The 25,279-nt window shown below is 42.5% G+C and overlaps 1 protein-coding gene across 14 annotated transcripts in view; it reads right to left on the bottom strand.

The window, feature by feature from the left end:
• Window positions 1-25,279, bottom strand: part of ncam1a (neural cell adhesion molecule 1a) — a 220,480-nt gene that overhangs the window by 2,244 nt on the left and 192,957 nt on the right. For 8 of the 14 annotated variants that reach the window (XM_044041830.1, XM_044041831.1, XM_044041834.1 and 5 more), the window contains 5 exons: window positions 21,639-21,763; window positions 20,490-20,670; window positions 5,111-5,318; window positions 3,593-3,709; window positions 2,541-2,960 (listed from right to left, as the gene is read on the bottom strand). In XM_044041830.1, the coding sequence (XP_043897765.1) occupies window positions 2,541-2,960; window positions 3,593-3,709; window positions 5,111-5,318; window positions 20,490-20,670; window positions 21,639-21,763 (1,051 nt within the window). Of the gene's footprint in view, window positions 1-2,540; window positions 2,961-3,592; window positions 3,710-5,110; window positions 5,319-14,017; window positions 15,263-20,489; window positions 20,671-21,638; window positions 21,764-25,279 lie in introns of those variants that run through there. The other 6 variants (XM_044041839.1, XM_044041840.1, XM_044041841.1 and 3 more) reach the window with 2 other exon arrangements.

Here is a 25,279-nt window from a genome sequence, read left to right as displayed (position 1 = left end):
TTAATGAATGTGTGTGACCTATTTAGTCTTTCTGATAGGCAGAAAGTACCGTGCCATCACCCTTTTCCCAACTCTCTCTTCTTCAGTTATGTGAATGATCTTTCTAAGGCTATGAAAACTGAACAGTTTCCATTGAAAAAGGTAGTTTACGCTATATTCAAGTCCTGCCACTAAACCCTGCTACAGTAAATACTCCACACTGGGACCCTTTTAAGTTAAAAGTCTGTGGAGTGGCTGCGTAACTATCACTCTTCAGTCAATAAACTCTGCATCACATGGAGCATCATTACTCTTATAACCAGTGCACTTCTACACGCACATTTTTATTGAACTATCAAAGTGATCTCTCTCTTTCCGTTCTTATGGAACATTAAAAATGCTCTTAAAGCAAGTTGCACTTATAATAAATAGATTTCTAAAACATTGTCTCAAAAGTGCTGTGCAAATGCATTTGTGTGTGTGTGTGTGTGTGTGTGTAGGTAGGGGGTCTATATATGTGGAAATGGTCTATGAAGATACTTTCCCCACTCAAGAGATAAAGAATCGGGCCCGAGGAGGAATACATCACTCAGAGATGCAATAAATCCACAAGAGGCACGACAGGACGCTTCAGTGTTGGGATGCTGGAGAAGGAATCACCACTTAGATCAGTGGGAGAGCTGTGCTTCACATCTGTCACAGAGTTATGAAGCAAAATCCCTCCCATGACAAGTCTGCTTATATCAAGGTGATGCTGAGCTGACACGAGCCCTGCTTCCAACTAACTCTCAACTCTCCCTGCACTTCATCACTGACGTCTTCATCACTTCTGGCTGTCCGAGTGAGCAAAGTTTGAGATGAAGGAAGGAGAGGAGAGAGAAATAGAGAGAGGAAGAGAGGAGTAATTGTCAGTAAGCCTCTGTAATTCATCTTCTGCCCGAATTTTCTCATTATCCTCACAGGCTGTTGGGAATCAGGAACATCTGCAAACTCCTGGGGACAAGTCCCGCAGTAATAACCCTTAATAACACCAGTGAAATAAAACAGGAATTACAACAGAAAACAGAGACATTCTAAGTCTGGCCTGAAATACACACATTGACTGTAGATCTCACTTGAAAAAGAGATTCTCCACTCTATGCGACTTCCTAGTGAAATAAACTTTCAATATCCCTTTATCGACCAGAGAGATGTGCTTTACTGTTGTGTGTTTTTCAATAAAAGAATATAAAGACGTGACATCTGATCCTCCACAAAGTGAACAAGAATGCCCTGCTTTTAGTTTGCAGCAGGATCTGAAGTGTTCCAATGTGGGGTGAGTCAGGGGCGGGATCTTAGTCACTACCTTGGTGTCGCTGTCCGTCCGGAACAAAATAATTGTGAGTATCTAACGTTTATAATCTGACAAACTTTAGATAATTACAATTATTTTGTCGCATGTCGACGGGGAACGAGTTCTGGACGGACAGCGACTCCAAGCCTGTGACTACTTCCGGTCCATCACAGCAGGCGGCTTCCTAAGGCTTCATACATTTTAGTTTAAGTTTAGGAGATACACAATTTCATCCACAATTCTAAAACAGTGATGACGTAGGTGACTGAAATGTGAAGAAACATAAGTATAATAGCAAACATAGAAGAACTGGAGGATGGAGGTGGGGGGTGATGGAGCATGCGATGGTGGCATCCCATAGAATGTGATGTTCTTAAAGGAAAATTTCACCCATGAAGTTGGAAATTTGCGGGCACGACAAGAAGCACTGTAATCAACAAATCATTTTGTTTTGTTTCGGCTTCTGATTTGATATTTTCTTGTGTTTCTCTGCCATGCAATTTAACCCTCGTCCTCGTCGTCAAACAAAAAAAAGAAAGAAAAGGTGGCACAGTATAAACAGATAGCCCCCTTAGCTTTTAAAGACTGGGGCATGTCTGCAATTACAACCATGCTCTCTTTTTTTAAACCGCAATTAGATATCTGGCTGCAATTGTTCAGGTTTAATGAAGCTGCTGTGAGACACTGATACCTCTGCCTCTGGGTCTTTTTCTTTTTCCTAACATACGTACACTGATCTCGGGATGTCAACCCCACGGCGTCCGCGATGGCTCCCCTGTGAGTTTGCACATTACGGGGGAAAACTTCATTGGCAACGAGTGGTTGTGATCCATTAGTGACAAAAAAAGAGAAGACTGCACACTGGCTATTTAGTCGTATTGAATATTGCCTTTATTACTCTGCTGTTTCTTAGAGGGTTTTTGCCCTGGAAACGATAGCAGCGGTGGGGTAAGTGGATGACAACACTTAAATGTAATCAAACGGTCTGGTACCCGGAGCAGAAATATGGATTGTGTCCATTTAAACACTCTCGGACACATTTTGGCTGAAATAATTGAGAGTAGTTTTGTCGTTCTTAGACATTTCAAGGCAGAAATGTTACACGCGATATCGTTGGTGGGTGATTTTTTCCTTTACATATGACTGATGGAGGGTTTAATGTTTGGCGGGGATGCCAGCAGAAGAGAAGTGACAAGTTGAGGGATGTGGAAATGAAAATTGTTCATACTCATTTTGAGCTGTAGTGGTTGTGCTCGGTGCAGTGGGGGGATCCTTGCTCGGGCCGTCTACTTGTAAGTCCTTATTCTGGCTGCTGTCAGGGGCTTTGACTGCGTCACTCTGGCTCTGAGTGCCATCGGCTTTGGCGGAGGCTGAGCTCACTGGCTCTGAGACAGGGGGCACTGGGTTGGGAACTTTAGGGGCGTCGCTCAGGTCGACCAGGGGCCCGACGTCAGGTTGGGAGTTGGGTTTTTGCGGGGAGGACTTGGGAGGGGCTGCTTTGGTTGGGCTGGAGACGCTGGTGGTTAGCGTGGTGCTCTCACTAACAGGGCTGCTGTGTGCCGTGCTAAAGCTCTCAGGGACTGAGTTAGTAGCAGTGCAGGGAAGCAAGTTTACCGCCGTGGAGGCAGCGTCTGCAGCCGCAGCAGGCCTGTTTAGGTAGGGGAGGAGCGGGGACAACAGACGAGGGAGGAGAGGGTCGGAGGGGCGGGGAGTGAACACAAGGGGGAAGTGTATAGAGCCGCCAGGAAAGTGAGGGAGAGAAAGAAAGAAAGAAAAGGACAACAGGAGAACGATAAAGGGGAAGAGGGAGAGTGCATATCAGGGCATAAACAAGGCAGAGTGAGTGCTACAGTGCTGTATTGGAAAAAAAAAAAACTCTACACACAACAAAATGTTAGCAACGAAAAATTTGTGGAGGGGTAAACATAAAAATGATATAACAATAAAGTGCACAAAGCAGGAGGGAGGCTGATATAATAAGAAAGAGGAGACGTTCGAGTCTGAGACCACTTTTTCAGAACCAGATATTTAATGGTCTTGATATTTTCTAATGACGTTCTTCCAGACAGGTTTAAGTGTCATTTCTAACTCGGGGGACACATTTACAAGGCGTACACAGAGATGTGATTTGATTCTGAGGTTATTGCTATGGAATTACATCGCAATATGTCAGATTATTGCTTAATTTTATTTGATAAAAGAATATTTTTGCTCATCCAATGATTAGATTTGACAGGTTAAAGTGTGGGACACACCGTGCTGTGTTCTCGGCCTACTTACTCGGGTTCCGTCAAAGGCGTGGTCTCGTTGGGCTCGGTTGGAGACCCTCCCTCTTGGTTCGCCACGTTCTCTTCCTCAGTTCTCACCTCAACAATCGGTTCTTTGGACTCGTCTTTCCTGTTGGCGAGACGACGGCAGCTGACAGTTAAAAAGGGGCGAACCTTGCTGACTTTTACTTCTGCAGACAGGTCACAGTGAAGCTCAGTGATACAGTGACGTCAGACAGGCGTATTATGGTGATATCGTACACTAACGCGGTGACACTTCTGCACCGCCCCCACCTCCGGCGTGTGACAGGAGGATCTATTTAAGGATGCATGCTGGTGATCAGCGGCATTGTACAACAAATCTGATTTGTCCCCGTGTAGAAACATGCAAACACAGTGGCTGTCAAACCCTCTCTCATTCTTTCATTCCAACATCTAAACATCCTCCACCTGCATCCACCTGCAGGCGCCGACTGCAGCTTTTCCCCTGGGGCGAGTTTTTGTCTTTTATCATCACAGCGCCCCGCGATCGCGCGGTGCTTTAAATTGTTGGCGTGCCTTGGGTGACATGTTTAGATCTAATGTGAGACATCGACTCATCGCGCATCATCATCACGACTCACTCTTAATAAATCTCTTTCATGTGAGCTGTTTGGGTTTAAATATTTATTTGTTGTGCTGTTTCTTGCAAGGTGCGCGGCTGGAATGATGGCAGACTGGTGTGATATTGAACGGAATATTAGATCAAACAAAGGCCAACATTGTAAAACAACAGCAAAAGCCCCATTAAATCACTTTTATGTATTCATTGTAGGTATAATACATTGTATTTCTCCACTTATATGTCACAATATTATATTATTATCAACTTTTAACAGACATACAGCAACACTGGTGTCCATTTTAGATCACCTAATGATATTTAATTGTATATTAACCACCAAATCCTCAGGAAAAACACATTTATTATCTGTGCGCTGTTGGGTGTTGGGTTCACCAGAGCAGCGTGGAAAAGGAACGCACTTAAAGAACTACTTTTGCCGTGTTTCTTTTTCCTCTCATAGCGATTACTCAAAAAAAAAACGACTCAATTTCCGTGTAATCTCATGGGGCGACAGATGAAGGGAAAACAATTTCCAGGAATCCAGGCAAATCCAGGAAATTGATTTTCATCTTTCTTTAACGTGGCAATATGTGAGCGTTGGCTGAGCTACCCCTTCTCACCATATTGCATGACTTGCAAAACTCCGGCTGTAACATTTTGCCTAAAAAAAGCTCGGCCTTAGATCTATTTCGAATGCCGTCTTCGGTGAGTGATATTTTCGTTGTTTTATGCTGTGATCATTGAGGATTCAGGCAAACCAGACGAGGACTGACTATGTCACATGCAATTCTTTCAAATGTGATTGTAGGAAACAGTGACAGTGCCCCTGCTGCGAGCAGATCTCTTCACACGCACATCACGATTCACCACAGCTTCAAAAACAACCTTACATCATTCATCATCACCCCTGAGAGGACGCCGACTTACGTGAACGCCGCCTTGCCCTCCTCAATGTCCTTGCTCTTGGCTCCGGGTCCGGCCTTCCCGCAGACGTTCACGGCGATGCACATGAGGAGTCCACACTTGTTGAGGAAGTAGCACGTGACGTCGATGCCGACCAGCAGCAGGAAGAAGACGGCGATGAGGATGCCCACGATGGCGCCGGTGCTCAGGCCCGAGACGCTGCCCATGGCGTCTGGAGGACAAGGACAGGGACAGAAGATGCGCAAGCAAAACAGGCAAGAAAAGGGAGGAGGAGGAGGAGGAGGAGGAGATCAGTTTAAAAAAGAGATGTAACATGAAGGAAAGGGGAAAGAATGGAAGATAGAGAGAAAGAGAGACAGATAATGACGATGATGAATGGTTGTTATAAGCTTTTAATAAACTGCTTCAAGTTTCAGTTGACAAGGTCTTATTCTTTTCAGAGTCACAATAAAACCTTCATTGTCACTCATGATACCAACTCAATGTGACAACTATTCAAAAATATACATGGACCGATGAACAGTTATTTAGAAACATTTCACAATTACATGGCAATCCATTTATTTATCTTCTAGAAAGTTAAAATATTTGTATTCGGGGTCATTTCTTCAATGTTTTTTGTTTTTTTTTAGTTGCAACCCAAAGAACATAGAAGTTAAACAAGGTTATCTCAGCAGCTCTTTATCTCTACATATGCAAAAAAAAAAAAAAAGCGTCATCAGTTTGTGTTTAATGCGCCTTTGAGGGCAAAGAGCGTGAAGATGATCCTACAAACACAAATGCACATGCAGTTAACAGAATAAACAGGATTTGAGGGTCCAGGGCAGTTCATCTCAGCTTTGCATTTTTGAGAATAGCTTCCTTTAGCTCTCTCCACACATTCTGGCATTTGATGAGATTATGTATAAATCCCGGCTAATAACATAACAGCTGAATTTCCATCTTTGCATTCAAGCTGTAAGGTGCGGTTTTTTGGAAGGAATGAAGGAATGAAATCCAAACGAACGAACGAACAACCTCAGTCGGGTTTTAAATGAAGTTTTAACAAATGCTTATTTACACTCGATGAGAAGCAATCCATCTGAACACAAGCTACTTACCGCAACAGACTGGAAACCTTGGTGTTTCAGTGCTTACTCGCGCTGTGCTCAACGGATACGTGACCCTGACAAATGTGGTTATTTATATATAATCATATCAGTGGAGGTAGCGGCGGCATGTTTTATCACATCTCCGTGAATGTGTGAAATCGTCTGACACATGCATGCGTGTCGTTTACACTCTGCTCCCCGCGTGGGTGACTTTTGTTGTGCTGTTGCTACGACACTGGTGAATCATATCCAGAGTTTTCTTGGCTCTTGTGTTATATGGTACACTGTTAAGACTGAGAGGGACAATTAGTACTTCTCAGTTAAGTAATAAGAAAATAGAAGAAACAACCAACACTTCCATTTCCCCGGGGGAGTGAATGGCATCAGGCGAAATCTGCCTCACCTTCTCCTCGTATATATATCTCAGTCCCTTTTGAGACAGCGTGATATGCAGCCCCCATATCAAGTGGCAACCTTGAAGTTGTCACATGAAAGAAGATGAAGGGACAGCATCAAGGCGGAGCCAGATGCAGACGAGGCTTTAAAATGTGCCTTCATAATCACTCTCATGTTATATGCATTTATGGTATATATAACACAAACTCACTTCTGTGGAGCCCGTGCGGGCAAAGCCTCCATGAGAGGCTTCAGCTGCCCCCGATAAATATTCCAGCTATATCCCAAAAATTCAACAGCAAGTTATAGAGGACATTCCTAGGCCACGTCTTCTTGACGTGTGTGTGGAGCATGAGGGAATCCCAGCTCTACTCGCGCTGCTGTGACATGTAATACTAATTTTACCCTTAGAAAAAGGGAATCATGTTATGATCAGTGCAAAACCAGGGTGCTGATAAGTGTAATTAGAGGACATGAGCTGGGGGATTGTGACCACATGTGTCCCCAAACCGTCTCTCAATGTGTTTTCTGTAATCAGATTAGAGTGTTCAGACTAGTAGCTGATCAGATCACTTTGGATGGTTCTGAACAGGCTTAAAAAAAAACCACTCCTGGAGTATTAGTGTCCATAATATGACCGCACATTGTCTTTAAAATATATATACAACCGCCGCAATACAAGGATATTAAATGATAATAAGTGCTCTGCTCTTTTGTGTTGCTCTATTTCTCGAGAGAAGAATCTCGACCGACAACGCCGGTGAACTTAATATCTATTGAAACATTCAATGCATCCACTATATATAAGAGAGAGGTCACCGCTCGCAAGTGTTTTTGAAGCGTTCTTGAGCAGAATGTGAGCACTTTACAGTGTGAGAGCCATTTCTTAGTCAATTATATCCACATACCCGGCAGTCACATTAAAAAGCAGCTCCTGACAAATCCTGTATGTTTGCCGTTTGGAAGGCAGTCGCATACACTGACGAATTAATCAATTAATAAAACACACGCGCGCACACTGGCATGTTCAGGAGCAGAGTCAAATGATGGACTTTGGGTTTCTGTGCCCATTTACGTGATTTATTGTTGCTGTCAGTTTAAAACCCTGGCTTGGGTTATTTACATCCTGCCATTAATTTTTCATTAGTCCAGTTTATGTCATTTATTTACAATTGGCATAAAATTGCCAGACTTTTACGAGTTGACAAGTGCCGCCTGAATGCGCCATTAAACACGTGGCGGACACAAATTAGGGCAAATAATGGCCACAATCGACCGGGACGTTGACGCGGATCCTGTAAACGTGGCTCTCTCCGCGTGACAGAATTTAAACGGAACAACGATCGTTCCTCTTTCAATGAGTTTGTACATGTTTGTGTTTGGGTGTTTTTCGTAAATTCAACACCTTTCAGCCGCGCCGTACTGTACACACGGCCCTTCATTTTCTTTGATGGCTGTAATCAAAGTGGCAGGAGGGTGCCAGCTGTGTGTACTTCTACGTCGGTGACTGAAGTGTAGCAGTCAACACTTGTATTTCCGTTGCTGCCCGTTGCTTCATTTGCATTTTAACAGGCACAATAAATCATGTGGCATGTGTTCAGGGCCGGGGGCTGGGGAGGGTTGTCACTGAACGCTCACCAAGAGAGAGAGAAAGCACATATCTCTGTGTCAGGATGGACTTGACAAACATTTCTCTTTACAGGCTTGTCAGGTACAGTACTGAGGCAGTTCCCCCCAGAAGACTGCTGATAACAGGCTGCATGTGATAAGCCTCAATTCCACGGGAAGAAAAAAACCCCAAACACGTTTGCCTGGAAATCAATAGCTAGTTACAGCTTGTACAGCGACAAACTCCCACATTTGAGAGTGACTACAAGGATGGAAAAACCTGCACATTGGCAGTTCATTTGCATGTCACTATAACCCTGGAATCTCTGTTAATTCCTTAAAATCTGCCTCACTCATTTATAGACTGTTGCAGTGTGGGTGCCATGTGAAACACATTTTGAGTCTTATTCAACTTAATTCTAAATGTGCTAAAGCCATGTTTGTTATTTTGTTTTCTTGAGTTGTGTGCATTTTGCTTGATTTTACGTTATTTTGTACCATCTGCTGCTATTTTTAGCCGCCTGTGAAACAAAATTTCATTTGGATGTGCATTGTAACAATGAAAACGTGTAAGTATACGTTCATATTTCATTTTATGCCTCTGATACGTTACATGCAATGTCCTTTATTGGTCTAGCTTCTGTTCATTTATTTATTTATTTATTATTGTGTGTTTCTTGTTTTGTCGCAATAGTTTTCAATTGTTTAACTGCTCTGTAAAATAAATCAAACGCATCCAAACCTTGAATTAAACTGCTCATGAAGCCGCAGACGCCGTGGTAAAGGCATGTTTGACACCACACAGTGAGGCAACACTTGTTTTTCTCCACAGAGACTGGGAAACAAAAAAAATAAAAATAAAATCAAAGGATCGTTGTCTATGCGCTGAAGTGCAGCGAGGATTAATTGGATACACTGCAGCAACAAACCCCCCCACCGTGTGTTTGGCACAGCAGACATGTACAGTATATTGTAGAGGAGCAAACATCTACAAAAGGAGAGGACTGTTGAGTTCAGTTACGCATGATGTGTCACATGTTAAATGTGACAGACCACGGCTGGGATGTTTTCAGCAACTATATCACCGACGCTTGCATGCGTTTAATCTTGTACTTATCATTTATTACTGTCTGTTTATTATTCGGCTGCCGTGGTGCAAATAATTTCACCCTTGGAGGAGGAAATAAAGTGACATTCTTCTTCTAAACCCTCACTGGGGACTGCAGCAAACTATGAAATCGCTTCCACTGTGTTTGCGCGACGCAGCCACTCGTCCCCGCCGAGGCATCATAATCATCATCACCACGGCGCCGATCGTAAAAGCTATTAATTATAGATTCATAAACAGAAAAAAACCCACATTTGTCAAAACGAAGGGTGAGCAAAATGAATTCCTTTCTTCACTCCTCATCACAGCATGAATCAAACTATAACTTGAGCCGTGATTTTCTGTCTGCACTTGATTAAAGTAAAACATGTTATTAATGTATAATGTCGTCCATATTTTAAATGACAGGGAATCTTACAAACACTTTTCATTTCAGTTTTCGAGTTTTTAATCTCTGGCTTTTGCAGTGATGCCAGTTCCAAGTGTCTGACTCCTCCATCAGCGCTCGGCCACAGTGTGGCACTGCACCCACATTAACACGCACACAAACTTCACATGTGTGTGGGGGGCGTGGGGGTGATGCTGAGAACAGACTCCATCTTTGACTGATTAAGATTTCTGCAGATTCCTCGTGCAGGAAGGAGCACGTGTGGCTGGAGGGAATTTCAGACGATTAAATGAATATTTCAGTCACTGGTGAGGCAACAGGCATCACAAACTAATGAGTGCACTGGCACCAGCAACTCGTTTTCACACAGCGTGACGGCTGAATGCAGTGAGGGGGGAAGAAAAAAATACCTTCATACTCTATGCATTTAAAAAAATGTAGCAACGATGGGAGACGATTGCTGTCATCTTTCGTATTGTTTTATGCCTTTGCTTTGTGCAAAATGATTTAGTCAGAACAGGAATATGATGTCTCATCATCTGACCGCGAACCCCCAAACACAATATGACACAATATAACACATTTGCGTATCAAATGGGGGAGTATTTGTTTATAGAAAAATACAACATGATAGCACGGGTGATCCAGGGGGTTAAAGGGGTCAAAGGGGGGTACAGTGAAAAGCAAATCAAACGCCCCTTTCTTCAACAACACTCCAAAACACAGTGATACCAAACCACAACTGGAATGTAAACATATAATTTGGAGAGGTCCTCATATAATAATGCTGCTGCAGCAGCTCCAGCTCTACTTTTTTAAGCTCAAATTTTGTTCTTTAACTTTTCCATTTCACAAATTCCTCCATTATGAAACTAATACACAATGACCTTATGAGTTTGAAGCGCTGAACAGACAAGTAAACCATTTTTCTGCAGCGACAACTTTTCATTTTGGTTTTTCACTTTTCTTTTTCCTACTCCCACCTGAAGCATATGTGCAGCTCACAGTGAACAAAGAAAACCGTTGACAAAATTAAAACGATGACTTCGGTGGGAACGAGTCATCTAACTCGATAACTTTTTGTTTTATTTTGTCAGTCCACTAAATAGCTGATCATAAAATGTAAGCAGGGTCTAAAAGAAAGTACTTTTCTCTTGGCTAGTCCCTGCTTTGCCCTAACCCTGTCACAGTGCCCCTACCTGTCGCTTCATTATTGCTGATTTGAGCTTAAATAATAGCATCCAAGACCAAGACCACTTTAGCATTTAAACAAATTGGAGGGTGAGCTCAGTCTATTGGACCGCACAGAAAATTTCATTAATCACATCCCGCTGACTAACTGAGAAAGTGTTTGGGGCCCTGTGTGTAAAGAAAGTAAATCTTAAATTCCCAGAGAACACCAGCCGCTCCCCCGTTACTCTGCATGCAGTGGGTGACTGCACCACTTGCCTCGGGGAGGAGAGGGATTCCTTTTATATGCAACGCAAGTCTGGTGCGAGCATTTAGATGAAGACCCTGATTAGTAAAAATGAAAAGCACTTAGCACTGATCAGCACCACCATTACTCAGTACGCACTGATGAACATCGCGAGGGACCAACGAGTGACAAAGTGCACCTCAAGGGTGCCGTAAACACTTATTATCTTTGTGACAGAGCCTAGTGGAGATGGAGCAGCCGTGCCAAGGATAATAAACTGGAAGAATTCAAGTCTCATTTTGATCCCAGCCAAGGAAAGGAGGGGGGGCCAGAAGGCCAGAGCTTACAGAGAGAAACTGGCCTAAGCAACTACCGAAAGGTAAGAAAAAAATACTGTATTTATACAATATTTTTTGCCTCTTGAGATTATCCTGCCCTCAGGGGCACGCGCCGGTTATTTGGCACTCGTACATCCTGAGACACATGCAGAGAGCCTCGTGAGATACATTCACCGAGAAGCACCCGCTCCAAAAACCCCTGTAAGGGTGTCAAATTAAAGGGAGGAAACCTTTGACATTTTGCTCGTGAAACTGCTTGAAGTGCCCTTTGCAACCGGCGAACATTACTTCAAATGAGCCTCGGCGGGTTTCAAACAGAAAAAGCCATGAAAACATGTCTGATAAGCAAGTGGCAACAGAAATGCTGCCGCTTTTAGTAAACAGCAAAGGACGGTGGTGTAGAAATATAGCACCGTCCTTTGCTTAATATTTGCAGCACATTGTAATTTTGGGTGACACTGAGCTGACATTTTCTTGATGAATTAATGATAAGTGGCCACAAAAGCACATGTTAGGATTGGTCCTTGTTCTTTACAGCTGCAGTGCATAACTCTTGGTGATTTGTTTTTGTTGTCGTTGATGGAAATGACGTGAAATCATTTGTATGTTCATCTGAAAACAGGCTCTGTCAAAAGAGAGGGAGCGTTTGCGTGTGTACAGCAGCAGAGCAGGGGCGGGCGGAGACACGTGTTGAACTATTGGGTTTTTTAAGCAGTAAAATGACCTTCTGGAAAATGTGTGTGGATATTTCTTTTGTGTTTTATGCCAGTTCACTTTACTCATAAAACAAATCGCTTCTCACAGGAATGTAGCCGGGCGACCCCAGAGCTTTTTCCTTGAAAGTAACAGACATTTGGTTTTATTAATAGTTTAAGAGAAAAGAATCACATCTGTCTGATTACTGAAAATGTATCAATGCTTTATTAATTCTCTCACATTGAACTGTTGCTGATCATGGCTGTGAGCGATGTGACACTCTTCATTTACGCTTCGCATTCCCCTCACCTCTCATGACTCCACGGCAATTTAAACATAAGTGTGCGAGCGGACGGTTCCCTTAATTGAGGGCTTCGGACCACATATACTTTGCTTTGGATGAATAAGAATAAGCCTTTATAAAAGAAGTAAACAAAACAATAATTCTAGGCTTTTTTTTGTTTGATTTCCACAAAGACTGCCATCCCAAGAAAAACAACAGAATTGGTCTATTGATGAGACACTGCATGTTTACATTTAACAAAAGAAAACCCTTCACAAGTAGTTATGTAAAGGTGGAACTAGTTTGCCATCGAGCCACAAAACTGCACAGGGTGAAACAATAGGTTAGAAATCACCTATAGTCAACGACCCATATGTTGTTATAACAATGATAAGGACTTTTTCCCCTTTTTGCTTCCAGATCAAGTCATTTGGTTTAGTCTTAAACCAATTAGGACTAAACTAAAAAGGCTTTGAATGACATCCAATCAGAAAACCAATTGGAAAGCAACACATGTTTGTGCTAATTCTGCATGAACACTGAAGATGCCGATTTCAAACGTAATTTTAGCTTGTTCGCCCCTTATTCACTAGTGTGGCCTGCCTCACCTCGGCACGGTGCGGCTATTTTGCACTTCCATTAGCGACAGTCCTTTTTTTAGTACCTGCTCTCGCGAGGTTCCAAGCGAGCCGAGCTGATACTATGCGCGACGTCGTCAGGTTGGCGGCCACTGATTGGTCAGAGTGCCGTCACAGGACGTGTCATCCAACGCGAGGAGTCTGGTGTATTTAGAATCAACTGATTCTAATTGTTTGTGTGTGTCGTGCGAGAAACAAAGTCACGGCAGCCGTGCAGTGATGACTCTGCCCACATTGAGGAGGTACTATAATATTATTGTAATGGAAACACAACCAAGGCGAGGCGAGGCGAGGCGAGCTGCGACTACATAGTGAATATTATGTTCAAATCTTTCCAGGTCGGAGTTGCAAATTTGATTTCTATCTAATCGCAATTGCATATTAAAGTGTTGTTTATAATCAGATTGGAAAAATGTTAGCATCCATAAGTTATATATATATATATATATATATATATGTATACATACATACTCAGAAGCCTCCGTAGCTTCTAACAAGTAACTAAACATTATAGTATCTTTATTAAACTGCATCTTTGAGCCAAGACTATTTTTATGAATTATCGGAATTTTATGAATCATTTAAATATATACATATATATGTATATATATATATATACATAGAGGGGATCTAGTAGGTTTCTTCGCAAGACTTCTTCTATGTAGCTTATTTCTCTTTTGTAAGTATTTAAATACTTCGATGTAAATGCGTAAACGAGCTCTTCATCAATTCTGGCTTGTAATCTTCTCGCCAACATCTGGGTTTAACAGTCCCGTGGTGTAATGCCACGCTGAATGCAGAATCCAGACAACTTTGTTAAAGCTCTGGGGAGAAAGAAAGGAGGGGCAGGCCTGAAATTCGCTTCATAATCCAGGGCCATGAAAAGTCAGTACAAGTCACACACATCGGCGTATATGTACAATAGAACAGCTTTTTTCAAGAAAACAAAAAGAAAAAAGACATTTTATTTCAACCCTACAATGGTTACATGGAAATACACTAATATGTACTTACAAAAATGTCTCAGAGGATAAAATAATTTCACATTATTGAAAATGAGTTGTTTTTTTTTTGTTTTTTTTAGTGTTTAACAGCTGTGGCATTTACGTGTTTTTAGACATTAATCCTCTGCTTTCAGGTAAAAAGAGAACATGACCGTCGAAATACCAGCTGGATTCTTGTCGACCAGTTTGAAAAGAGTATGTACACTTTCACAAAACATGATTAGTTTGTATCTGCGTGACCCTCTGACCCTCTGCTCACAAGGCGGTTACATAACAATGTACTTGATAGTGAGTGGAATATGCAATCTTGACGTTATTACGTGTCCTTGGAAAAAAAAAGAAAAGAAATACTTCGAGCATGATCAATATTCATTTTTCTCTGCGTGTGTTCACTCAATACTGCGTTAACACATTCATAATGCTCGACCGGGGGCTGTGGGCGGAGCTTCAAAGCAGCTGCATAGCACATTTATGAACACTGGGTCATGCCTTGTGTCAGCTCTCATGCAGTTTTCATGCTAGTACGTCATTTGAGACAACAATTTGAAAATGTGTCTCGGTAATTGGTCCTAAATTCCAAAATAAAAATCCCTTTGCAATTACCATTTCTGGCTGGAACACTGTAGACACTGGAAAACAGTGCGTGGTAATCATTATTGTATGTATCACCCCTCTTCAGATGACATTTAAGGCATTATGAATGTGCTAACTATCTAAAACAAAGAAGCAACACTGTTGTTTTTTTTGTTTTGTTTTTTTTACATTAGATGTCAAAGGAGCACCCATGTCCGAGTTGTAACAGCAACACAACCTTCTGATAAGTTTGCCCTTTCTGTTTCTATTCGTTTTTATTGACATGAAAAATAATGAGACAAAATTATCAACAGAATCTAAGTCCCCAAAAGTTGAGAATGATGCAAGTACTGAGCACCCTGTAATAACATCATGAAACCAATGTCTTGACTCGTCATCTTTTTTTCTTTTTTTTTTTTCATCTTGTGTGTGGCTGCACAAGGGTCAAAAGGCATAGAAAGCAAAGGGGGGGGGTCTGCGGCCCAACGATTTCACAGGCTCAGACGTTCCTCTTTCTCCTCGAAACAAAATCAGTTTATGAGAGCCAGTGCGCGGCGAGCATGGACAGCAGGAGAGCTGCCAGACTGTGCGTGACACATTGGCAACCGAGGGTGGCTGCGGTCGTCGGCCAGCAGCGCACATACATGTCAATATCCACACAGAGTGATAAGCAGGAGGTGGGACACGGACACAGACAGACAAAAGAACAAGAGCACAAAGAGAGAAAGAAATTTGTGTGTATGGCAATGTCATGGTCCACAGGTGCCCAAGAAGACCACGCAGGGAGAAGAAAGAAGGGGAAGAGGGGGAGAGATAGAGAAATAGGTCAGAAATACAGAAATGCAAATCTGAAAGGTTATCAGAGACTCAACTGAGGGGATTACAAAAGGGGGGACGTCTAAGTTTGAGGATCAAAGCAAAAAAGAAGTCATAGCATGTTAGTAGAAAGGCAAGCGACGCATGGTTTCGTGGCAGGCGGGGGTGAAAGGTCAGAGAGACGGAGGTCGATGAGGAATGGAGATGGAAGGGGGAAGACGACTCACACAACACACTGCTGCGGCCTCGTCGTCGCGCCGACGTTTCATACAAACAAACAGGGAGGGGTTTTTTTAATCGGTCATGGTGCAGATCAGACGCAGCGGATGTGAGGACACATCCGTGGGACTCGAGCTATTATCTCTCATTTGTGATGGCCAGTGGTGTAAGGCGAGGTAAGAGTCCTTTATGTAAACATTATAGACACAATGAGGCCTTTAAGGCTGTTAGGATGATTGACAAAAACACAGGATTCCTATTTCCAATTAGCGGCCTCTCTGTAAGCCTGCAGAGTAATGATGCTGCACTGGTTTCGCTGGTGCAGCATCAAATACTGACTTGCTGTGCAGAAGCAGCAGCGCGACATGGGCGTTCAGTCATCTACACAGACAAATGACTTGTTGTGTAAATTTGAAAATATCACTTTTTGCAATTCTGCAGAATCATTAATCAGAGATGTTTCCTCATTACACTTATCACGCAGCAATCTGGCCGGCGTTACTTACGGCACGTCTGTTCAAAAAAAAAACACACGATACACGGGATATAAATGACCTTTTCTGAGAGACACGGTTGGGAAAAAACAGGATTCGTCACATTCATCAAACGCACATTTTAATAAAGCAGAGTCAAAGCAGAAGTGGCAGTGGCTCTGTTGTGTTCGTGATTTGGATCACACTGTTATTAACCACTATAAGTAATGTGCACATGTTGGAAAAAGGAGATTATTTACGCCTTTTACACCACTGGTCATGGCAGGGAGAAAGGCCCATGCAAAACCACACAACCAAAATAGAAGCTGGTTATGAAGGTCAAGCATATGACATGGATGACAATATGATACCATGTTATAACAACTACCAAAGTTAATAGCTTTGTTTTTAATGCTAGTTTCACTCCAAACGTCGACCTGAGCTGGGGAGACATGGATGGATCAGTCATCAATACCGGCTACTTTTGTTCCCATATACGCTCATTTACACTAATGTGTGGAATTTGGGCACATGGGAGTGGTTTGCTCTCTGCAAATACAGCTGAACAGCATTAAAGCTGTTCTGCAAGTCTGAGGCATGCAAATGCCGCCCAGCTGTATCTGCAGAGAATTAGACAAAGCAAAGGTTTTTTAAACCAGACTTAAACCAATCATTTTCTCCCTAAGAAGATTTAGTGTAATACTGACTCCTGCGCTCCAAAAGTTATTGAAATCAATTCATGGTGGTTTTCTATGTGACAGGTTTCGGGAAATGTATTTGAAAAATGAAAAAGCAAAACAGGGGAGAGTAAACAAAATCAGAACTACATTCACAATTTGCATCACGGCGCCAATTTAGCTGAGAGAGAGGGAGAGACGGAATAAATTTACACCGGCGCAGCTGTTGTAGGCTGACGTTACTCAAAAACAGCTGTGAAAGCTTCTGAAATTAAATGCAGATGTTGTAGCTAAAAATACACCCATGTGTACCGAAGTGAGGGAGGGGGGGAAAAAAAAGCAGCAACTTGGAAGAAGTACAAAAAAAAATCTAAAAATCAAAACAACACTAAATGAAAGTAATTATGGAAATGAAAAGGAGGATTGACTTGTGAACTTCTGCTCTTTTCGTATTATGAGTGATCCAAACCTCCCACTGCTACATGGCTGTTGCCCAGCAAGCGCATGAAAAATAACTGGTTTGTTTATGTGCCATGCACTGGCAGTCGTAGCCTTTTTAGGGTCTCCAGTTAAGAACACATGGAATTAATCCAGCTGGAAGTAGCACCATGCAAAGTCTGTAACGGGCTGCGTCCCCACCCGACTATAGGCCACACACGGAATCTGGTGGTCAGTCATTGACCTTCAACGGTCAGATCCGAGACTAAACCCGATCATGGACAAAGTGATGTGACGTACAGTCAATGAGGGAATAATGAGGGAATAATGATGGGGGAAAAGTAATGAGATACAATAAAATATAATGCTGTGAATGTTTGTACTGCATTCTGCTTACTAGGATTTCATTTTTAAATGGGAAACGGTAAAAGTAAAAACAAATCACTTGGGTCATAATTTAGTATTTGAGGCAATTACCTGATAAAGTGAGAAGCCAGTGTCCTAAATCAATCTAATTATTGTGTTCATCTGACTAAAATCTGATGTTAGTACTACTGAAATTGTAAATTGCACTTCTCAAAGTCGGACTAACACGCCAAGATAATGTGACTGGGAGTCCAGTTAATCCTGCATGTACCTGCAGTCGGACCTGAAGTTGGCCTGTTAGCTCTGCGCCTGTGTTATTATTCCCATCTTCGCCTTCAACACAGAAATAATAGAAGAATCCGGTGCACACACAAAAAAAGAAGATAACGACGGCAAATACATGGTGAAATTTCAGGCAGGTGCGTTTGTTTTGGACCGCCAAGGAGGTAGATTTCATCTGACACAGAAGCCACAAGCTGAACCGGGAACAGCCTAAGACTCAGAAGCACCACAGCGCCACCTACAACTATAGCTGGACTTAACTGTGCATGTGCACGTACTGACTGACTCTTTCATTCTTCCATTCCACGACTCTTTTGAGGTCACAGCTGATGGTGTTGTGTATTTATTTATTTTTTTAACCAAGCACTTGTTTCTTTGTTTGTTTTATTACTTTCTGCAGACTTTCCTAACCCTTTCCCGTGACTCTCGGCCCCAGACCCATTTGTCGAGGGAGTAAATGTTTAGTAACAAGTCACAAATATGTTTAAAGAGACGCCCACTAATCTCTGGAAACAGCTGGGTGCTGGAAGTCTTTAGCATACATTATTCTAACAGGAGGAAAGTGCATTTGTTGAAGACTATTTCCAGACACAGATTAGTTTTGGGAATTAGGGTTATTATTACGCTACCGTAAGCTTTACCAGCTTCATTTATTTTCTGTCTTTCTTTCAGATACTGCGAGTGTCGTTTATTCTCGGGACTCCATGTGTTGGAAACACACGTCGGTGAAAGTTTACATTTATAAACTTTGTCAGCCACGGGCAGCGGCTGCGTGGCCTAGTCTGCGCTATCTTGAACATATGCAAGTCTTCATTAGTTCCACCATGGTTTTTAAGGCTGTTCCAATGGGGGAGAGAAAAGAAATGGAACCCAACTGAAACAAACGACCTGATAATGGATGGAAACAAAGGGTAACACTTTATATGAGGTACCGTTACACTTCCTGTCGGAGATGATCCAGGGTGCTTCAAAATGATTAATTTTGGATTATATTCATGAAGGCACTTGAGTTAAGGACGTTTTATTACATATATCTAAACATAATCTGAAGTGTGCCATTAATAAAAGTCATATTTCTACCGTCTTTGTTCTTTTACCATTGAATCAGTGCCTTCATTATCTTGAAAGGAAGCCATCACTTATTTAGAGGGTCTGTTAATAACAGTGAAGGTGGAGAAAGTACGTACAACATCCTCTCTTACTTTTAACAGCAGTTATTAGGAAGTCACCAAGTTGTGGATGATGCAGAATACAACACTAGTACGTGCTTTTTAAATAATTAACTATGAGCCAATAAACTCCCTCTATGCATACGAGTTATTGGCGTTTCAGTGTACCTTGAAATAAAGTGTTACTGAGGAAAGACGGGATGAGACAGAGAGAAAATCTCACCTTGTTTTTCCACACAGAAAGACACAAGAACGACCTTTGACCTCTTATAACACCGGAGGTCAGGAATAGTGCAATGGGGAGGCAGCCCGTGTTAAAAAAAAGTGCACCTCACACACAGCAACAGCACAAAGACAGACCGTGACCACCTGGGTAGAAAGTGTTTGGTATTAACTGGCCAAAATGCTCCGGGTCTGACTGATATCTGCTCTGACTTTATTCCTTACTGAACCTGAGCAGTAAAACAGCTGCCTTTACGGGAGCTGGAGAAGAGCGGCAGAGGTTTTATTTGCAGCAGAGCATCAGGGAGGAGGGGGAGAGAACTAATAAATAAACAGAGCATGGATGCTCGAGCTCTTTATATGTGGATGTTGTAGTTTTTGTTGATCGAGTGAGCACATGGTGTTACAACATGCAAATAAGGGGCTTGTGTATGCGGGGAAATAAAGGATCCAGTGGAGGAGAACTGGAAACAACTGGAGATAAGAAGGTTTTGGCAACAGGCAAGGGCTAAATAGAAATAAACTTAAGTGCATGATGGCACTGGAAGACTACATCGACATCTTCCTTTTCTTTTACAGTAGTTTTTGCATCAATTAAAAACTGTGTGACAGAGTTTGTGCTCTTGTCACACTGCATTCTGAGGCGACATCGATATTACCCAGTTTTGTTTATAACACACTTTTGTCCTACCTCATATGCTTCACTTGTCAAACTATCAGGCTGTGGCCATTTATTATATCTGGTTTATGACTTCAAATCTCAAATATGAGCCGTGAAAGTCTCATAACAGCTTAGTTTTCACCGCGTCCAAACAACAATCAGCTTCCTGTTCACATGGCGAGTGCGCACACGTATGGACACAGATAAGTTCTGATAGTGAAGCAGTGAAACTCTTTGGATGCAGATCATTTCGATCTAAGAATTGTTTTTAAATTAAAATATGGTAGTATTGTGGTGTTTCTAATATTTCCTTTCATTTACCGGCCGCCAACACTATGCACCTGCGTGACACAATAGACAGAGACAGAGGATTCATGTCAGACCCTAAAGCCAGCAAGCTGTGAATAAGCACCTAATAACAGTCAGGGCTCAGATTAATGGAACCCCTCCCGGTCACAGTGGACGCCTTTGTACACTGATGTGTGAGGATGCTCAGGGTGGGATTATGGGGAAAAGTACCTGGGATGGTAGTGGGCTCTGTGGCTGTTCTGAAGGAGAGGATTCCCGGGTCAGACCTGCCCTGCTGATTTTCTGCCACCACGTGCACCTCGTACTCTGTGTCCCAGTCCAGGCCGTTCAGCACCACATACTCACTGCCATGAGGCAGGCGGATCTCGGGCTTCCAGTCGGATACGTGCTTCTGAGGAAGGAGAGCGACGGGGCAAACATTACAACTGGGCGACAAAGTGAGATTGGGGTCATTCTACTGCAGGGAAGAGTCGTTCAAGATCATTTGAGAACGACCCCATTTTCAAGGCTGTTTGCCGCAGATAAGACGAGTGAATTGTTGATGCCCTAACACACTGCACAAGCAGAGTTCACAGCATAATTCTCAGTGCTTCTTGTACAGCCACAGATTATCTTGGACCGAGAAAATTTGCCGCACGAATCTGTGATGTGAGAAAGAGCGGTGAAACGGACAACGATTTGATTTACGTGGAAGTCGACAACAATCATACGCAACTAGTTCCAATTTGAGTTCATGTGAAAGGTTGTGCGGTTGTGCGATAACAAAACCAGGAGTTCGCCTGGATATGGTTCGAGACAACCGAGGAGGAAACGATATTTAGAGATTTACAAATTTGCTGTTTTTATACGAGAAGATCAGTGACTATTCATCTATTTCCATACCAAGCACAAATAATGAATACCCCGCCAAGACCCCCTGAGCTGTAATTTACATTATGTAGGTAAATAACCTGAGAATATTTCCCCCACCCATAGGTTTATGGCTTTTTTGTGTCATCAAACACACACACACAGTCAGCATTCACTGGTAAGAAGCCAGTGTGTAAACATGGATTAGTGCTCGATCTGTCAAAACACTAATCCTTTCTGTCGACAACGTCCCCAAAGAAAACTATTCACTTTAACTTAGAACAAGAACAACAAATACACACACACAGACAGAAGTAAAGTCCCAACTTTTTTCAGTTGGGGAATGTGATTATATTCCAGAGGATGCAAATCGTTTGGGTGCAAAATATGACAATTGTGCTTTGGGAGTTGTTTTTTCAGAGTGAACAGTTGTATTGTGTGAACTGGTAAGAAAAACACAAAACCTGCAGAAAACCAAGTTACCAAGCTTGCCCAGCACAGTATACTCACAGCCTTGTATTTGACCAGGTAATGTTTAATGGGTGAACCGCCGTCGTCCTGTTTGATCCAGTTGACCTTAAGAGAATTGCCCCTGTTATGGACCTTGGCCTCTAGCTTTGGGGCAGTGGGTTCCCCTACACAGAACAAACCAAGAAAAATCAGGATTAGTACGTTCTTTTACACAAACATGCGTCTCCTTGACACGTGTCTAACATTCTTAATGCGCTGCCGTCTTCAAGGTTGAATTACTGACTGGTTTGACTTTTGAGATTGATTGCCAGTGCAACCTATGGGGTTAAGAGAAGATTGCTTTTCTTAAAAAAAACGAAAAAAAAAAACTGGAAAAAGCATGAAAATCAGGGGACATTGCAGATGTGGAGATGGCCTTAATCGCAGTATGTTAAAGACTGTCTTTTGCTGGCCTGATACAACAGAGGTTTTTGTGCTGAGCTACACAACAGTATCTTATAATCAAATACACGTCTTGTGATACCATGTGTTAACTGCTCGCAGACTCCCCTCGATGACACACTAACGTAGCCTTCCTTTCGTGTGTTACATTTCAATCGATACCCCACCCACACCCATCTTTTGATGATCAATCTCTCAGCGTCTGCCGCGTTGAGCGCCGGCCGTAAACGGTTTTACGGCTTCAAGGACTGACAGGTGAGTTGTGTACCTATCTGTGCTTTTTGAAAAATGCTGCTGCTCGAAATGTTCTGGACAAACAGTATGGACAAGGGAGAGGATGAATGGATAAATCTAGTTCTATGGACATTTTGATACTTGTCAGGAAAAGTTTGCATCCTAAGACTATGTACAAGCATCCGTCTTTAGGACGAATGCCTAACCATGATCAATGCTATGTTGCCTGACAAGGACCTTAAGTGGTGTGACTTATAAGTGTTGTCTCAAAGGAGCAACCTTGGAAATAGTGTGGTTTTGTTGAAACACCTAACCCTGACCTTTATATGTATATATATATACATATATATACATATATGTGTGTGTATATATATATATATATCTCTATATACATGTATATACATATATATACATATATATGTATATACATGTAAATAAAGGTCAGGTTGGATGAATGAGTCTGACACTGACGCAAAAGACGGATGTTTGTTTCCTTTTTTCTGCCAATAGTAGTTTCTTTTCAAGCTGAAAGAGACAGTTTAATGCCTTTAAACTTGTCATTATGGTGTTAAAACTGATTGAACAGCATAATGGCAAGAGAGAAACAACACAATCTGTGTTTATATTGATCTGCACTGCAGCGAGCGACGCTCTCACTGTCTTATTCTCTTTTGCCACCGGGACAGGGTTTTCCCGGGAACAAAAATGACAACCCGATTTAGGCCACATGGGAATTGCATTATGTTCTCAGCCTCACCTGGAAAGAACAATTGTTTTTGTGTTATTTCTCAACACAGTCTCAGTCAAAGACAATACACATGGCCCACTGAACACTAAGCTTTTCTACCCCTCTGCAGAAGAAGACGTGTCTCTGAAAATGGCAGCCACTCAAGTGATTTTGGTTTAGGGAAAAAGAAGTTATATGGTACGAGGTTGGGGTGAGTGTTTGTCTGCACAAACCCAGACTAAACCTTCCACCCCTCTATTTTGACTCCACATGGACCATAGTTACATCATCCCTGTAACACTTTCCAGGCCACTTGGTGGCTCTTGATTTGGTCTAAAGTGACAACGGAAGAGTAACCATGGAAACCTGCTCGAGGTTATATGAGGAAGTCTGCTGGTACCCATCAAGGAATAAGGAATACAAGGAAACACAAATGAAGGAGAACTCCTGGTGAGAAATCAGTGCTGCTGAGTGGAATGTGAGACTGACTGAGTACACGCGAGGGGAAGGCAAGACTGATGCCGACCCAGCAGAAGTGCGGACTCGTAAGGACATGCACGAATGTAAAGTGGCTCTCCTCAGACGGGGGACACGGAAAATACGACGTGGCTGTTCAAAGACACATTTTTTGTGTTCCCTCTCTCCTTATGATCTTGATGATAAATGGCAACATTTTCAAATAGATTATGAGGAATATTTGAGTTTGAGTGAGCCTGAAAACCTTTTGAGTCAAGGAAGTACTCAGGACACTAAAGCCAGATGAATACTCTTTTAACCAACACTTTTAAATGTGTTGAGTGGCAGAAAAGGACAGAAAAAAAGTATCACCTGTCACTATCCTCTCCTGCCACACTGTCATATTGTTTGGGGATGTTTTATCCTCAATTGTCGCACCACATCATCTTCTTACTGTAGTTGCTTTAAACGCTGCACTGACCACTTTCATTTCTTGCCCTCTCAGTTAAAGTCAATTTAAAATCGTTGCATTCCTTTGTCAACCTTGTCAAACCCATCCGTCATCAGTTCAAGCGGCATCATATAGAGACAAATAAACAACCGTAGAGACAGTAGACAGCTGGAACCTACAGCTACACAGTGACTCACTGTTGCATATCAGGCCAGCAGTTTGACAGTATTTGATTATCAAAGAGAGATATTGGGTGGTGTATTCCTTTAAGGGCAGCTCGAGGGAAAGAGCAGCGAGCGGCGTGTCCGCCTCAAAACCACTGACTGAGGTGTTGTTCTCCTTGACGCTCCTCATTATCTGCTCTGTCCCCCTGAGTAATGACTGCTAGGTCGCTGGATAATGAGCTTGTAAGCCTTGATTGGATATGTTGCTCTATTACTTTTAATAACGTTTACATAATCTTGTGGGGAGGAGAGAGTCAAGGTGTTTTGTTTGTGGAGCGGAGTTGGCTTTTGTCATGCTACTGTAAGGTCTGCCTGGGAGGAGACGACCAGCCCGGAGTCATCAATTAGGTACATGGAGGCTACACGCTGTTAGCGTTGTTGTTTTCTTATTAAACCAACTATCACATCACGTCTAAGCCTTTTTCCCCACCCCCATGACAACAAGCCTACGATAATACAATTTTAACTGTATCGTATTTAACTTTGTGACAAATTGAGACAAATATTTGAACATTTCAAACATCGTTATCAGTGGTTTTTCATGAATATGCATGAAGGCACTTTCTCTTCATTGTCTGGCTGAGAGTGACAGATGCAAGACGCGAATAAAACCGTTAGTAACAGCTGCAAGTGCACAGTGCGGTGTTATTGTTAAAGAGCATCATTCTGGGTTAGGTGAACATTTCTGAGGAGAGAGAGAGACAGACGGGGGTTAGATATGAGATGCTCCACCATGCAGGCGGGAAACTGTGGGTGTCGCTGCAGCAGAGGCAACAGGTGACCTCACTGACACACGATCGAGGAGGGACAGTCCCCTGAAGTCGTCTTCAGCATTTACTGACAGCTAAGTGGTCAAATTTTGAAGGTAATCACAGTTTTGACACCAAATATACTTCACACCTGATTTAAAATCACAAAAAAATACTGAATAAAGCACAGCTGGATTTTTCTGATCAAACACTGCTCTTTTCTGTGTGACCTGGAGTGAAGGGGGAGACAGAGACACATGCAAACAGGAACAACACTTCCATCGAGTAACACCAGAGCAATGAGAGGGAGAGTGCGACGACAGAGAGGAAACAAACTTGCATGCTGCAGTAAATGCCATGCTGTGAGTCCAATCATTAAAACACTCCTGACTACTGTA

This window comes from Solea senegalensis, linkage group LG13 (genome assembly GCF_019176455.1).
Source record: "Solea senegalensis isolate Sse05_10M linkage group LG13, IFAPA_SoseM_1, whole genome shotgun sequence".
Taxonomy (NCBI): domain Eukaryota; kingdom Metazoa; phylum Chordata; class Actinopteri; order Pleuronectiformes; family Soleidae; genus Solea; species Solea senegalensis.
Note: the sequence above shows the minus strand (reverse complement) of the source record. Positions and strands in the feature narration are given on the sequence as shown.